Source organism: Rhipicephalus microplus, chromosome 2 (genome assembly GCF_043290135.1).
Source record: "Rhipicephalus microplus isolate Deutch F79 chromosome 2, USDA_Rmic, whole genome shotgun sequence".
Classification (NCBI taxonomy): Eukaryota; Metazoa; Arthropoda; class Arachnida; order Ixodida; family Ixodidae; genus Rhipicephalus; species Rhipicephalus microplus.
Window position 1 is genome coordinate 176,773,570 of NC_134701.1, and position 16,884 is coordinate 176,790,453.

Genomic DNA, 16,884 nt, shown 5'->3' on the forward strand with positions numbered 1-16,884 from the left:
CGCGAGAAGTAGTGAGAAGTAGCCGGAGCAGATAAAATCAATGGAGCGCAGTAAAAGAGGCGTTTTACGATGCCGTCCTGCATTGTAGCGACTGCCTTGTCTGGCGTTTTAACGTAATTGAGATTCACAACAAAACCAGACGTCATAACGCTGCAGTGGAAGAGTCAATGACCTCTAAGAGAAGGTGGCTTAGGTTGAGTGCCTTTTTTCTTTGTCGTGCCACTTCACTTTCATCGGCTGTACATGCGTTCAGGTGACATAGTATCAGGAGTTTCCTTCTTTTGTGTTGGTTTTTCTCTTATTTGTTTTTTTTTTTCATTTTTATTTTGTTTTTAATTTTGAGTCGTGGTGAACGCTTTGGGCAGAAATTACCACCTTTTGAGCCACCTGAAGTCACCGCTTTATTTCCTCGAATAACTCGTTTGGATCACAGACCCTCGCAGTCACGGTAAACCCATTAACTTTAACTCCCCTCTACACCACATACAGAGATAACATTTCTATATGTGCCTGGGAATTTCGCTGGAATAAAAGATGCTCACCGGGCGTCTTCATGTATGTCAACGCTACAGCTGCATCAGTTCGCAATGTTCACTACGGCAAAGCTCTGCCGTTGTGAACATTTGCGACTGATGATCCCTACTGACAAAAGCTTCTTGCGTTAGAGTTCTTCATAAAGTATATTTTCAGCCTGTCTTGATGCATGACGTATCATAAGCAGAGCTGGATGACCAGTGACTGCGACCACTTACGAACAAAAAAGGCAATGCAAGGTCTTCCTCATATGCGCGAGAAATTGTATTATAAATCTTGCGCAGAACCTATTTGCACTGAGCGATGCACAACCATCATTCCTCGTCATAAATCAACTAAGACGAAGTGAACATTTTTGTATTAACATAGTATAAGTAATTATCAGACGTCTCATCTTCATATAATCATCAAGAGCCAAATTCTGTATGACTAGTTCCCTCTTGGCTATCAAGTTGGAGATATACCGTATAACAGTCACTATTTCTGCGGAGAAAAACAATTGGTCAGTTATTGTGAAGCATCACGTATTTACCGCATCTCACCTGCACTGCCTAATCATGGCTTGTGAGCTGATGTTGGGCGAACTCAAGAAAACCGTTGAACGCAGCCAACGGTTCTCCAACCAAAAGTGTGCATTTGCATACTCTTGGTTATCCCCGGCAATTCATGCCCATGTAATGAGATTGATTGATTGACTAATTGACTGAATGGTTGATTGATTGATTGACTGTTTGACTGTCTAATTGATTGATTGATTGATTGATTGATTGATTGATTGACAACGCAGAGAGACTAAACTGAGTAATAGTTTGCTGTGAAACGATACTGTGCACTGGGCGAAGGGGACGTGGAAAAATGCAGGTGATAAACCGCGGTAATACTGTAAGAAGGTGCGTATGTACAGTTCCCTCTTTTTGGATCGACTCTATTGCCATGCGTCAAGACCAGAGGCCTGAAGGAGGGAAGCCATTAGGCGTTCCTATAAACTCAAGTACGCTGTTGGCGCTTGGCCAATGGTTTGCACAATTTCATATTACCATTGCCTATTACTGTAAGGAAAGTATGCACGCGCCCCACTGCGCGTCTTCCGGCCCTTCCCCCGTCTTCAACAAATACTATACGCACACTACAACAGTTCCCATTACCGCATTTCGCCACCAGTATTTTTTTTTGTTCTGTTTTCTATGTTCGAAATCCGTTTCTCTGCTTTAGGTTACATCATTTCGATGGTCCTCTCCACGTCGTCAACACTGTTTGTTTCTCCCTCAGACTAGCTTTTCCTACACCGCACGTCTTTAGCATAACACGGTAAGCGCGAGTAACGATTCGCAGAGTCTTGGTTGACTTGTCAACCACGGCAGCGCGATCGGCTGGTCTCGCGCCTCCGTTGACCACCGTGCAGTCCCCAGGCGCTGCGTCGACGCGTTCCAGACCTCGCCGACGCTTCCCAGATATCGTCGAGGACGACGCCGCGTGGTGTAGAGTGTCACACCGAAGAACGCGCGCCTAATGCACCCCAGCCGGGCGATGAGGATGTAGACGAGCGGGCCTTTCTCGTGAGTGTCATCACGCCTCATCGCAAGCCTCGGTTCCCTCGCGTGCTACAGTGTCTCAGAATCTAGGTATACGCCTGTTTGCGCTGACTGCGAGAACGACGCGTGGCGTTGTGCCGCACGCTAACGCGTACGCTGGCTGGCTCGGTATTTCCTGTTGGCGGCGCGTATACTGTCGGGGAAATATATGAGAAGCGACGATTCCCCGCGGCACTTTCTCGGTAAGGCACTCCAGCTATGGTACGAGAGTCGTATATACACAGACACGCCCGCAAACACGAGAGATACGAAGTCCCGGTGCTCTGACGCGTCAAGCAAACCTTCTTGCATTGCTGAACTTGCACGAGCAGACACGAACGACGCGTAACAACACTTCGCCGGCATGTGTGTACCGGGCAACAGCACCGAGATAACAGCTGACAACAAGTTTTTGCTGCATTCGCCTGCATCAACGTTAATTTTGGTGTTTGTGCAAACTTTTTTGACAGAATAGCACGCATTTTCTTAATTTTTGCATATAGTAATCGCTGTAGTTAAATTCCAAACAGGAGGTACCACCACTTGATGGAGAAGCTGACGTGCTTTTCATTAACCAGACAGACAACGTTTTTCGTGAAGAACGCAGAAGCTTGCCTGGAAAGAATACAACCAATTTGAGGTATATATGTAAAATTAAGGTATATGTAAGGGTTGTGAGTGGTGACAGACGCACATATGCGATGCGCACAACGAAGCGAAGTTACGTAGAGCATTTTTCATTTACGACCCTATTATGGAAACGCCGTGGCCACCGTAGTTCAACCGTGTGACCAAACACTTTTCTTTTACAAAGGTATAGGCTAAAGCATTGACACTCATTAGCTCCAATACTTGTTGTTCCCGCTGCAAAGTTCACATTAGTTTCGAATAACCTACTCGCCTCGTGGTGTAATGTTCACAATGGTATGAAAAGCGTGCATTTTAGTTTTGTAGAAACATCAAAGTTTCACCTGAAAGGCGAAGGCACTGATAGCTATAGCAGTTCCTCTGACATCTATGGAGCACATTCCTTAGGTATTCGGTTCTGTTTACTGCAATATAAGTTCGCACACTAATTCAGTTAGAAAGAATTGCATCCGCCCACAGGCAAATGCGAACGCATCTCGCTCGACGAGCCTGAAAGCACATTTGCACACCACTGACGCTACGAACATCACGAACAGAAATCAGCAAACGATAACGCCACCAGCTCCATAATTGGGCACTCGGAGATTAGGGAATGCTGGTAGAGACAGGTACATGATTCCACCAGCTGTCCTATAGTTCTCCCAATTCTTAAAAACAGCCTAGATTACGTTTAATGCAGGGTGCGCCAGCTTTTTTTTTTTTTTCGAGCTTCACAGTGAGAGGAGAGCACCGCCTTGTGTCACGTCGGCCTTCTCATGCAGGGCCGACTAAAAGAGAGACGCGCCTACCGTGAAATTCGTTTCGGGCTGCAGGCTTCGCTTAACAATTTCCGCTTGCTGTTTGATACCCGAGCCGCGCATCGAACGCTAGTCTGTCTCGATGCGCGCTGCCCGGACGAAGCGCCCATGAATGTTTCCTGTGCACCAATTCAGCGCTTTACTATTTTAAACGAGCTCTGGTTGCCTCAGAACGCGTATTCATAACGCGAGGTTTAGTAAAAGACAAGAGAACAATGTGGAAAATGTAAGGGAAAAAAAGAAGCATGTGCTGATTGAATGCGGAGATGTCCACCCAGCTGTGCGCCTGGGCGTGGGCCTACATAAAACCTCAAGATTCAGGGACCACGATGGAAAGGTAAACACGTCCGCCATAGAATTAGGTAAAAGACATTTTGAGGATCGGTCACATAAATTTATTGAGAAAAGACAGAATTAAATGGTCATCAAAATGAGGACATCCTGCAGCAAGGAGCACAATCTAGGGTAGGTAGTGAATTTATGGTGTTTTTTTTTCAATAGCATAATCAATTTATTTGAAGTGCACAAGCCATTAAGCCGAGACAGCATATAAAATGATATTCCTTTCTTTCTTTTCTTCTTTCTTTTTTTCTTTTTTTATTTCGTTCTTTCTCAATCTTCGCATCGCACATGTCACTGCACCGTTATAAAGGGGTCACTTATAGCATTCATCCATCCATTCATCTATGCAGCCATAGAGTTTCCTAATATACACTAGAGAGAACTCTGGTGCTAGTGTCTATGGGAGCTGCAACGCACGTCGCTTCAGCGAGCATGGGAATGGTGGGTAGTACGCACATTTGTCTAATCTTTGTACTTCTGGCCTGCTTCTGGCTCCGTGTGCGTGTGGCTTAGAGCTGTTTTTTTTTTCACGAAAAATAAATTGGGAAATATACAGCGTTTGTGCTTCACAACCTTATTTTTTTAGTCTTACCGTTTTGAATAAGGTCGCAAAGTTCAAAAGGGTTTTTTCTTTCCTTCTAAACAAAACCGAAACACAGCAATAAACAAAGCCGCAAGTACGATTCGCCGCCCGCAAGTACAAAGACTAGGCAAATGTGTGTACTACCCGTCATTCCCATGGTCGCTGAACGATCGTAGCGCCAGAGTCCCCTCTAGTTAACTTTAGGAAACTCCGTGTATGCAGCCAAGCTGTTTGTATTATGATGATGCAAGTTATGCACTAGATTCTATTGGATGGAGGGGGCGTGAAATTCAAACTGAGTTTTTTTCATCTTTTTTTATTGTTTGGGTAAATATGTTACTCACAAGAACGTGATTCCACCAGCGCCCTTGAATGTGTCGTCTGGGAGCCACTCCAAGCCATTGTGCTCGAGGTGTCTTGGATGAACCAAATTGTGCACAGCGTTAACACACATGGACGGGAAATAGACGACAGGTCAAGCGACAACTTTCAACTGATTGTTTATTTTCAAAAGTAATAGTATAGATAGATCTGTACACAAAAGGTCCAGTCACGATACACAAAAACCTGCCACGTTCAAACAGGCCAATTCATTTACAACCAGTGTCACCGACGAGCAGCTGGCACAGCTATCAGCGGCCCTTGCGAACAGGGCGGCTTCAACGATCTCAGAGACCTCGTAGTCTTATCAGCATTTCTATATACAAAGGTGCACTCTTTGAATGCAAGCCGCGTTTCCTCGAATGAAAGCTTCTATTTTGAGTTCTCACAAAGTAGCACTATGGAGCTGAGTATGCATAAGGCTGAGCACTTTAGTCGGAAAACAACGTCTACAATCACGTTATCGACGGTAATAAAATTATACAGCTAACAAATTCCGCATCTCCTCAGACCAAAAAAAGAAACAACAGAACGAATGGAATAGTGTTAAACTACTTAGGTATATACAAATAACGAACAATTGTGTGCTAATAGTCACAGCAGCTCTAGTAGTACTGGTCATCGTCGTCGTCATCGTTGCTATTGTTAAGAAGCATTGACAGTATCTGTTTGAGTCAGCCAATTATATATAAAAGCACATACAAAGCATAATGATTTGTAGAGTAGTGTGGAGAATAAGATTGTTTATTTTAGCCGACTGTATTGAAGCCCCGAAAGACACACTAAAAATTTAAAAAAATTAAAAGCAATAGAATGGTATCACCCTCCGCATAATATTGCATTCACTTTTCTTACATCGCACAGAAAAAAAGATATTAATATAAAATCATCATATACTCACTTCGATACCTCTCGAAAGTTCAGATCAGGGACTGCAGAAGCTAGCGTCGTGGTTCTTACAGCTAAAACATCCCAACAATACGTAACAAAGCACTCAAACCAATGCATGAATCATGATATATTGCCGCTGTCATTGCTTCCAACAATCAATAACTGTGACGTTCCAACTCCATTTGTTGTAATCTAATATACTTGACGGAGCTGTTAACTCAAAATGACAAAAGATGTAATCTTAAACTGTACAATAGAAAGCAGTCCATTCAACTTCACTGCTTGTCGGAAACAGCTAAATCAAGACTTATAGCGCGATGACAGTTCGCAGTTAATATGCGCCGTTCTTGGCATTGCCAACCACCGGTGTTCTGAGCACATATTACTTTTGTTGTAAATTTTATATAGTATTTTCGCCCACCGGCAATATTCATTCTCTATGGGCACTTCACTTGTGTTCGCAGCAAAAAAAGAATGCAACAAAATCGAAGCCAACAGAGTGAACAGATCGCAAGAAGATGCGACCAACAAGCACTGTAACAATTACAGATATAACATCCACCTTATGAGCAGACGCACGGGAGAGACAGATGGAGGAAGGAGAAAAGAAGAGCAAGGCCCAAATGCAGTGTCATGATAGCAATTCCACAAGAACGGGACCTGGACTCCGTGTGGCAAGGGGACGGGTACCACTGCGGAATCGACAAGAACTTCGGAGGTCCTCGACCTGATGGAAATGGAGACAAACGACTGTTTGCGACGTCTCAAATGGGGAACTGTGCAGTCGCTGCTCCGAGGAGGCGACGTGGCGGGCGACACTCTCCCTCCGTCTCTTTGTTTCTATCGGAAGCGATGACGATATGAACGACCGCCCTCTGGCGACGCGGCAAGAAGATATAGGACCAGAAGTACAGCAACTAAAATCGCGGAGCAGTGGCAGCTCCGCCAGTGGAAACCATCCCTTGGAATCCTCTATCAGCATCACACTTCTATCCAGCAGTGCGAGTCGTTCCTTACAGTAACGGCCTCTCAAGCGCACTTCGGATCAACAGGACGTGGAAGGGGACCGCAAGACGAAGCAGTGAGGGCCTTGCGGCCAAGTAATAAAAGCGCCCAATCACGAAGAGAAACAACAGAAATCCCTCTCGCAGAAGCTGCGCCCTGCGATGCGACTACAATGGAAACGATTCAGAGATGAAAAAAATGCGACGCGCGAGGGAAAGGTCTAGGAAAGACTGCTCGTATGATTTCCTTTCGTTTGGGGTGCCTATTCAGGGGAATGGCATACTCCGAGCTCGCTTAATCGAAATGCTGGACGCGATGGTAGTGAAACAGAGTGAGAGAGAGGAACGAAAGAGAAAGTAGATAAGCATAGCGCCAATAAAGCACGTGCCTTGGATCATGACTCGCAGTAAGTCATTGCCACGGCAGAAGAAAGGTCGTGCCGCAGAGGAGGTGAGTGACCAACAAATGCACTTGTCTTGTTCCGACTGCCAAGTGGATTTGCGGACTCTTTTGCCTCCTCACTACCGCCTCTGCGGGCATTGCCCTTCCTCCTTCACGTTCTGTGCTGTAGCAAAAGCTCACTCCTCTGAGCACATAGTGGTCGTACCGGGCTTTTCGTTCTTTATCTAAAGCTCGATTCCCAGTTTAGGTGAGCTTTCAGACTTGAGCTTTGATTTGACCGCCGTGCGTGTTAAAGCCGAAAGAAAAGCTTTTGATTTCAAAGTTTCTAGGCGAATATAAAGTTCAAAAGTTGGATTTCGATTTCCCGTTTACTGTGATTGAGTGAGTGAGAAACGTTTATTGAATATCCAGCAAAGTGAGAGCCTGGCTCTAGGCTATACGCCAGAAGCAGTGCAGATACCCTGTCTCTCGGTAGCCTACCAGGCTTGTTGTATCACTCACAGTTGATGCTGGAAGTCTGAGTTTGGCAATGAAGCTCTCCACCATAGTCCTCTTGATATATATTTTTATAGCGTACCCGCAAAGTCTAAAAGCCCATAAATAAAAAAATGATCCCCGGCGCATGAACTGATCTATTGAGACTTGAGAAATGGGTTTCTCACAGACTTCCTAGTGCTCTCATCACTAAAAAGTTTCCTTGAACTCAATAACGTTGGTCGTTTCCCAAAGAAACGTGGAGGAATGTTTCTATGTAAGCTAAGCAATCCTAAAGCTTTGCTCATTTTCGCATGTCGTTTAGCTTCCGAATATTACATTCACATACCTAGGTTTGGATTCTTAGTCAGTTTCTATATTTATTTATTTTACCATCCGTGTGCATTATATATTTCAGAGGGGGAGGGGTAATTACAACAATAGTAAAGTCGAGGATTACAAGTCGCTTCTCACTAATGACCCTGCTATTTTAGGTGCCTGGATATTCCGAGTTAAATACCGTGCTAGTATGGCTTTTACGACCTATATCAGTGTAAATGAAAGCCTTTAGCAAACTATTGATGGAGTATAGCAATTCTACAGATGCTCGGCGCTATATTCCAGAGTTGCAACGCACGCTAATGATACGAGAACAATAAATTAAACGACAATTGTTGAGTGGTAAAGCTATCAAGATTATCAATAGTTTTGTTTGCTCATAGCGTTACGGGTGGACAGTGTGTAAATGAATTCCAATATAGTTCAGACGGAAATGGCCAATGTTCCGAAAAGTGAACAGGCCTCCATCAGGGCGGCATTTCATAGAGCACAGTGTTTATAAAAGCACTTTTTCGGGACCATCACTCACCGTAGGTCATCGCAACGGCTGGAAAATTCTTTGCTTCCACTGAGTTTGCGGAGACTGAGGAAAGCACATACAAGTACGCTTCTGAGGAAGCCTTGAAGGTACAGTGATGCCATGACGAAGACAAATCCAGCCGTCCAAATGTTGCCTTCAGTGACACTTCCTGTACAACTTTTTTTTTCGACGCTACTAGTCTCAATTTTTCCATGAACTGCTTCTTGTTTAGGCAAGTTGTAGTAAATCAACGTGAAAGTTGCATTGAACCCGGTGCTTTCTCCCCAACCGGAACAATAATTTTTTAAACTTAGATCAGTTCAATCACTCCCTTGGCGTATCGCACAGCGCGTCAATGTCGCCGGCGTCCTCGCAACGTTCGCTATTTGAACGTTGGAGCCGACGCGACACAGTTTGTCTTTAGAGACGATCACAGTAACGACCGTATCGTATGCCGCTGTGTGACAGAGCGTCTGAGTATAAAGCTGGCTGCTGGGACATTGGTAGACAGCATCCAATTACGAGGTGCTCCCCCCTCCTCCTTCTCACCATTGGACAAGAGCGATGTATACTCACAGTTCTTTCAGTCCCGGGAAGTCGGCGAAAGCGGCCGCGTCGAGGAATGTCAAGTTGTTTCGGCTCAGATCCCTGCGACCGGAAAAGAAAAAAGGTCGACAGTTAGCGCCATTGCTTTACGACAGCTGGCGTCTCGCCAGACCGATTGCACAGCGGCATTGCAGCGACAAACGAGCTCGCCAGGCAGTGCATAGCCGCATCTTTCACCAAACCGCCTTTGCAAAAACGGAGGACACTTAGCCTTTTCTAATGTTGCTAAAAACGTATTTTGAAAACAGATAGAATGAGAAAGAGAGAGCAGTAAGAAGCCTCGAAAAGGATGCGGCGTACAACCGATGTTGCTAACTATGGGTTGTACATTGTTTGCTGTAATACTATAAAGGAAGGGGACGTCAGTGGGAAAAAAATGCGGAACGGCACAAGTGAAGTGCTAACGCACATAAAAAAACTCACATTGCACAATCACGTGCACTCGCAGAACTAACTTTAGTAATTGTTTCTTAACGTGGAAAGAGAGAGGGAAATGAAAAAAAGACAGAGTTTTGTGGTTGAGAACTGAAATAGCTCTGGTTGAGAAAGGACTCAAGGAACACACAACACAGGCGCTACGTGCCAACAGTTCAAATGCACCAACGAGCACGAACTTCAGTCATACTTATCTTTAGGTAAACCTCCCCAACTTTCTACCCTTCAAGTGTAGAATATTATACGAGAAAATAGAAATTAAGCACTTTAACCAATACTCTTTCAGCGTTACCAAATGGCTTGTATGCGTTTCGGAGAAGGCCGGCTGTGAAGTCATGCTCCAAATAAAGCAGCTTAACAAGCCTGCTATCAAGGCGGGCTTGTTTGAGTATGATCTCGTTTGTGAAAAGTAGAAGAGTGGAAGGAGAGAGTTGTAGGTCACGGAAGGACAACATTCTTCAACTGAAACTGTGATGACATTTGATAATAATAATCAGTTAGGGTTTATGTGCCGAAACCATGACATGATTACTAGACAAGTCGTCGTGGATGACTCTAAAAATCGGGACCTCTCGGTGTTCTTTAACGCGCGCCGAGATCGCACGGTGCACAGCTGCCTTCTAGCACTTCGCCTTCACTGCACCGAATTAGACCACCGTGGTCCAGACCACACTGGAGACCTCCGGGTCAGCCGCTCAGCGCTGTAACCACTATAGCAGCGAGGTAGACAGCTATTCCGCTCAAACGTCTCCATACGCGCTAACTGCAAACGTTAAGAGACCATTCATCAGACACTGTCTTCAGAAAGCAGCAGTCCTTTTCGGCGCCTGCAGTGTACATAACCGTTGCTCTCCGTTGTACACAAGCATTGCTCTGAGTACTTTTTTTCTCATTCTTTGAATGCTTGAACTTACATTCTGTATAAATCGGCACGCGATGTCCTTATTTCATTGTCAAAGGGAGGGTACGATGGGAAGATACATTTAACGGTTCCGTCGAAATGCTAAACGCTGCCTGAGTGCCTGTCAAGCAGCATTCGTCTGTGCAGACATTTTTTTTTTCCTGCTATTTTTCTCGGCTGAATTTTCGAAAGTTGTCGTCCTGCTTACTGTCGCGTTCGTCGTAATTTGTTCTGTTCCCTGAGGAGCAAGGAGACTTATTTTTATCTTGTCTTTTTATATACTTTTTCGGAGAACTATCGAGTCAAACTCTAACGTGTTTACAGCGAATTCAGTGAACCGAGATTGAATCAGCCATTCTAAGTTTCCTCAGAAAGGGAGACGGGTGGAATAGAAACTAGAAAGTGCTTTGAGAACCGAGTAACTGGCGGGTGGTTCGCTTCCGCCAACGCGAGCCACGCGTTAGTCAAACCTTTTCGAACCTCAGTAACGAATAAATAATGGTACTAGCTCTATGGCTCTGCGAATGCGCCTGCTTTTGTGAAACTTTCTCGGCACCCATGTAGTTGAAAAATTGACAGTTAGAGGCTGAAAGACGGCGCTGTTTCCAAATGGCGTGACAAAAACGAGATGAGCCGCATGAAAGAAACCGTTTGGTATTCAGCGAATCGGAAGACTTGCACTGACAAAAGGAGCAAAATAAAGAAAAAAATGCGTCAGTAGGAGCTTGAGACGCAGCCATTTGGCAAGCGAACCTAAGATGTTACAAACTTCAAAGACTAATATCTTGCTCACGTAAAAAAAAAATTGATAAGACTTGTTTATCTGTCGTATGATGATTCGGTATGCCAGTCACGGTATCATTAATAGGCGCGCCATACATCCGGAGCCAAGTTTCAAATTTAACTGTCGCAATTTCACATGCATACCTCTATGATTACGAGGCATGTCGTATAATGACAGTGAAGATTAAATTTTGCCACCTGTGGTCATGTCGGCAAACTCTACTCATGAGTCAACTCACACGGACTCACTCAGACTCAGATCGAGCGGTCAGTCTGAGTCTGACCCCCCGTAATCTAGAACACCCCTTCACTCAACGCTTCACCTTCACTTGAGAAAGCCGGTGGGAGCGCCATCTCTAGGCGGGTAAAGTCACTGCATATCACTGATAATTTGCTGCTATTCTTGAGTAGCGCTGCCTCATTTTCAGCCGAGCAGCGGCGCAGTGCTCAATTCTGTCAAGTGACGGGTGAAAGTCGAGTTGAGGAGCGTTTGTGAATACGGGGGTAAGTGAGGCTTGGTGAGTGATATTTTGCTGAGTATGAATCCGAGTGAATCCAAAGCGCAATATTTATTTCTTGAGGGAGCCTGAGTGAGTTCCACTTTTTTTTTGCCAACCTAAGGTCCTCTTCAGCGTTCATCATCTTTAGCGTTATTATGAGCCTTACCTGGATTCGCGTATATACTCACGTATGCTCTCACGTGTACTAAAGCAGTATTGTTCCTAAATTATTTCAATATTTAGTGATGACACGCGAGAATGACATTAGGGGGGTGCTTTGAACTCCACCCCACCTTCTCTTCTAGGGAAATCCTTGATAATTATATTTGATGCTGTCATCTCTTTAGAAAAGATGGCTTTACCTGTTTGCAAGCGCTGATTAATCGCATATGAAGGTTTCACGAGCATATCAGAAAAGTTGGCACATCCCACGTACGGTCAGAATCGATTATATGCGAAGCACGAATGAGAGAGATTGATATGTCACTTTAAAATCAGCACAGCGTTACGATGTGGAGGTAAATGATGCCGCACATGACTTCCGTGTGATGATTATCATGTCTGGATGTGTTGTTTACCTTCGTCATCTATTCATGTCACGTGATATTATTTAGTACATGTGGAGCTAGCGAAACGACCGTGAGCACGCTATGAGCGTGGTATGTTGTCATGTTCTTACATGACACGCGTGTTAGAATTATCATGTTTGCACCAGTCATATACTTTCGTCATTCATTGACATCACGTAACACCAAATGTTGTGTATGTGGAGCTAGCAAAACGATCACGAGCGCATCATATAACAATATGGCATATAATATGGTATATGTGACGCTAGCGAAACGCCCGCGAGCGCATCATGAGCTCGGCGTGTAGTCATGTTACATGACACGCATGTTGTTACATGCACGGCTAGATAGATATATAGATACGCGCAAAGTCGATAAAGTTCGCTAAGAAAGGCTTTGCATTTAAAAGTGCCAAAATAGCACCAATTACGTGAGGTATTATTGAACATTTTATGACAGCGTGAACTGCTGCAAGAAAGCTGTACATTGACATGTTATTTGAACTGCTTTCAGTGTGCTAGATGTTTTTTTATTGTTCATTATCGCTATAGAACTTATCCATATAAAGTAGCCGAGGTAATATGGTTCCCAACCTCTCCACAGCAACACAGGTATAACAGAACAGAACAGATATTGGTGTTGATTAGCACTGACACCATGATCGAGAAAGCTCACTCTCGACTTACAGACTCCTGAGTCGTCTCACTCTTACTCACTCCGACTCAGACCGAGCTTCGAGTCTGAGTCTGAGTGAGTCCGGCTAAGGAAAATTTTGCTGAGCCTGAGTCCGAGTGAGCCTTAACTGTAAAACATATTTTAAGAGTGAGTCTGAGTAAGCTCCACTATTTTGCCGACCTATGCCAGTAGTTTTATGATCGTGGTCATTATAAGCTTGACTACGCCAGGGCAAATCTCTCTCCCATGTTCCGCCAATCAAACCGGCCCTGTGCTTTGTGCTGCCTCGTTGCAGCTGCAAACTTGAAGCCGTAGTAATCGGACCAGCAATCTCGAGCTTAGAAACACAACGCCATAGCAGCTACGCAGATTCTTCGCAAGCTAGGTAGTGTGTGTTCGTGCATGTTTGTGAGCGACAGAGAGAGGAAAGGCTACAAGCTTGATGAGAGCAAGGCAGAGACATCGACTTGAGCTGCTCTTTGTTTTGTTTCTTATCTTGCGTTGTTAATAAGAGCGTAGGCCAGCGTTAAAAATTAGTCACAATATTTCTTTTCCATAATTTCATCCCACCCCAACTATGCAATAAGCTCACACGAGTGCCGAGCGTATGCCGATGAGCGTGCGCTCTATGAACAATGCACGCATCCGTTAACCCAAAGAATTTTATCAGTTGATTGTGTCCTGGGTTCTTTCCCCAGCTTCACGCAACAGAGGCAAGCGATGAAACTTTTATTCGCGTATTTAGACAACATCGGTCAGCTAGACAAACTGTAGGGGCGCCTTGAAAACTGAAGTCATGCTGTCTGCACACGTCCCCGCCCAAGAGACAGAAAAACGTCTGTATATTTACATTTTTCTTTCCTTTTTAATTCTTAAATTTTTTTCTCTCTCTCTTCTTGCCTTTCAGTCCCCAATCCCATTACCCATGCAGAGTAGCAAGTCAGCGACACACACACGCCGGCTAAATTCTCTGCTTTTCAATAGAGAGCTCTCTCTCTCACAAGCGAAGATGCGTTCGAGGCTTGACCAGATATAAATTCACTGCTGCAAAAAGTACACGTACCTAAGGCATCAATACACATGCCCCGCTTCTCTGAAACGGGCTAAAGAAAAATATGTAAATGCATGTATTTGACCTCACAGAAAAAACATTTAACAATGTGACCGTACGGCAAGGCAGTTTGAAGGCACTGTCGCGTCCACCTACTCACAATATGCGCGGCACGGTAAAGCTACCGCCACTTAGAGTTATACGACCAGCGGAAGTGTGTCAAACTAAATACAGAAAGGAAGGTTTACAAGATAGAAACAAAAAACGGGAAGGGCATCGACCTCGACTGCTCCCTACCATCTTCCTCTATCTGTCCTCTTCTTTTTTTTTTAATGTTTATTGTCTTTCAGCGCACCTACTCGCGCATACGCAAAGCTAGTCCGTCACGTCACAGAGATGCATGTTTACACGATCCTCCGAACGATCAAATTTCTCTGCACCGAGACCGGGATGGCTTACATACAGGGAGCCAGAGCGTCCGACGTGGGCCGCTATCTGCCACAACATGCAGCTCGCACGAGCGAAGGAGGCCCCACTCTTTCGACCCGCTAAGTACACCGTGCAAGTGAAACAGGAGTAAGCGCCGTATCGCTCCCGATGCACGTGGTGCATATACTTGGCGGTGGCGAGCGCGTCAGCGATGCGCGCGATCAATCACACTCAAAGAGGCGTCGAGCCGGGACGTGCTATAGTTCGACGAGCGTGAGGCCACAAGTTACCCGGGCCTCCAGCCGCAGCGTATCTCTGCATTCAGGACACTGCTGTATAGGAGAGGCCGCTGATGGTTCGCAGCCGCTATGCTGAACGTGGTGATGGCTTGAGCGTATCACTTCTCAAGTGCCCGATTCATATTTATTGCCTGTTCAAGTGCCGCATTCAGCGACTAAACCTTATACAGTAGGTGCCGTCGGGAATGACTCCTCTACAGAGAACGTCGTTCAGAGAAACGGTGTGAAATAAAAATATATAGGTACCTCCTTTCAGGGTGGCACTAGATTTACAGAATCAGATCTCGCTTTGATGAAGTCCAATGATTTTTTTTTTTTTACCGTTGGTCCGCCACGCTTTCAATGCCTTGGTCACAGCACAAAACAAAGCGAAGACTGAGTGCTTTTCGGCAGTGATACTTGTGTAGCATAGCAATGCCGCCTTTTACGCTTACGTGTAACGCTTGAGAATTCAGCGTGATACTTCGTTTTCCGCCTCATATTTTAACGGTGAAGCTGTTTAAGGTAGCCGTAATTCGTGCGACCTATCAGAAAGCTATCAACATCAACAGGTGTGTCCAACAGAGATTGCGTAATTTTCACTATTCACCACGGGTACACTCAAAATTAATAAGGCAACCGTTGGCCCGAGAAATGGCTGCGTAGTGACTGCGGCGGGCCGATGATCCCGATTGATTGATATGTGGGGTTTAACGTCCCAAAACCACCATATGATTATGAGAGACGCCGTAGTGGAGGGCTCCGCAAATTTCGACCACCTGGGGTTCTTCAACTTGCACCCAAATCTGAGCACACGGGCCTACAACATTTCCGCCTCCATCGCAAATGCAGCCGCCGCAGCCGGGATTCGAACCCACGACCTGCGGGTCAGCAACCGAGTACCTTAGCCACTAGACCACCGCGGCGGAGCCCGGTGGTCCCGAGCATGTACAACGAGAGAACACTGTAGGGAACGGGAAGAGCAACGGCGGCTGCACGAAGACCCCGAAGTGATGTGAGGCCTACACCAATGACGACGTGTCCGTAGATATATTAGAGACGTGATCGCTTGGTTTCAGCGCGAGTTTCGTTCTATGGTAACAGGGCATTCGTGTCATACCTATGATTGCCCGCGATTCAATAACTCGAACTTCTCTGCGCTGATAATCGACGTAGAATCATTCTAGTATCGCCCAGTAACGCATAGGGAAGACCTGGAAGCGACATATAAGCAATTTGCATCCTCTAGCTAATGCCTAGAAATAACCGAGCAGCAACTAGATTAGTATTCAGAATCGTCCATTTTCGTTATATTGAAGCTAGCGCTGGTTGATGCAATCTTCGTCTTATATATATATATATATATATATATATATATATATATATATATATATATATATATATATATATATATATATATATATATATATTGTGCATAACTTTTTGTTGTTTATAATGCAAACTTATAAGATTAATTTATCCTGACAAACAAACACATGAATGGAAGAGGCTGAGCGGTTAACGGGCAAAATGGTCGTTTTAAACACACTACGCTAGTGTAGGTGAAAGGCTAGAATGACTGATAAAATTTACCAAAAAAGTCAGAAAGTAACAAAGTGACCCACTAAGAACTTTGCACTCATCCCTATCGTATTCTGTTCCTTTAATTTTTTTGGAAAATGAAGCGGATATGTGTATTTTCCAATTAAGAAATGCCCTCAGCCCTCGTTGTCAGCGTCCTTTGAGTGGCCTTGAATCAAAGCCAGCTTCGTTATCCAGGCACTCAAACAGGGCTATGCGGGCACTCAGACGAGGACAAACGAGACACCTGGGCAACCGGTGAGAAGGACGGAAGGAACAGGAGGGAAAGGAAAGGCAGGGATGTGAACCAGTTCAGGAGGACTGGTATGTTACCCTACACAGGGAAAATGGGGTGGCGGAGTTCTCAGATATCAAACCTCTGGACAGGCTTTGAAGCGAGACGTCAGGTAAAGCAGTCTTACCTGTACCGTCGCTGTTCGACGCTAGGGTTGTGTTAGCGAGCACCCGTGGCTATCTAATGAGATCTCTCCGTGTCTGGCTGCGAATGTGATACCCGTGTAGTTTAATTTGGTGGGCGAATGTTTACTGCAGTATATGCGTCCTATAAAACAGGAACGCTGGACTAATT

At 45.0% G+C, this 16,884-nt stretch overlaps 1 protein-coding gene across 1 annotated transcript in view; it reads right to left on the reverse strand.

Annotated features, from left to right (window-relative positions):
* rk (G-protein coupled receptor rickets) overlaps positions 1-16,884 on the reverse strand; it is a 168,791-nt gene that overhangs the window by 26,406 nt on the left and 125,501 nt on the right. Inside the window, exons 2-3 of the mRNA XM_075887105.1 lie at positions 9,064-9,135; positions 4,820-4,891 (exon numbers count right to left, since the gene is read on the reverse strand). Coding sequence (XP_075743220.1) covers positions 4,820-4,891; positions 9,064-9,135 — 144 coding nt within the window. The remainder of the gene's footprint in view (positions 1-4,819; positions 4,892-9,063; positions 9,136-16,884) is intronic.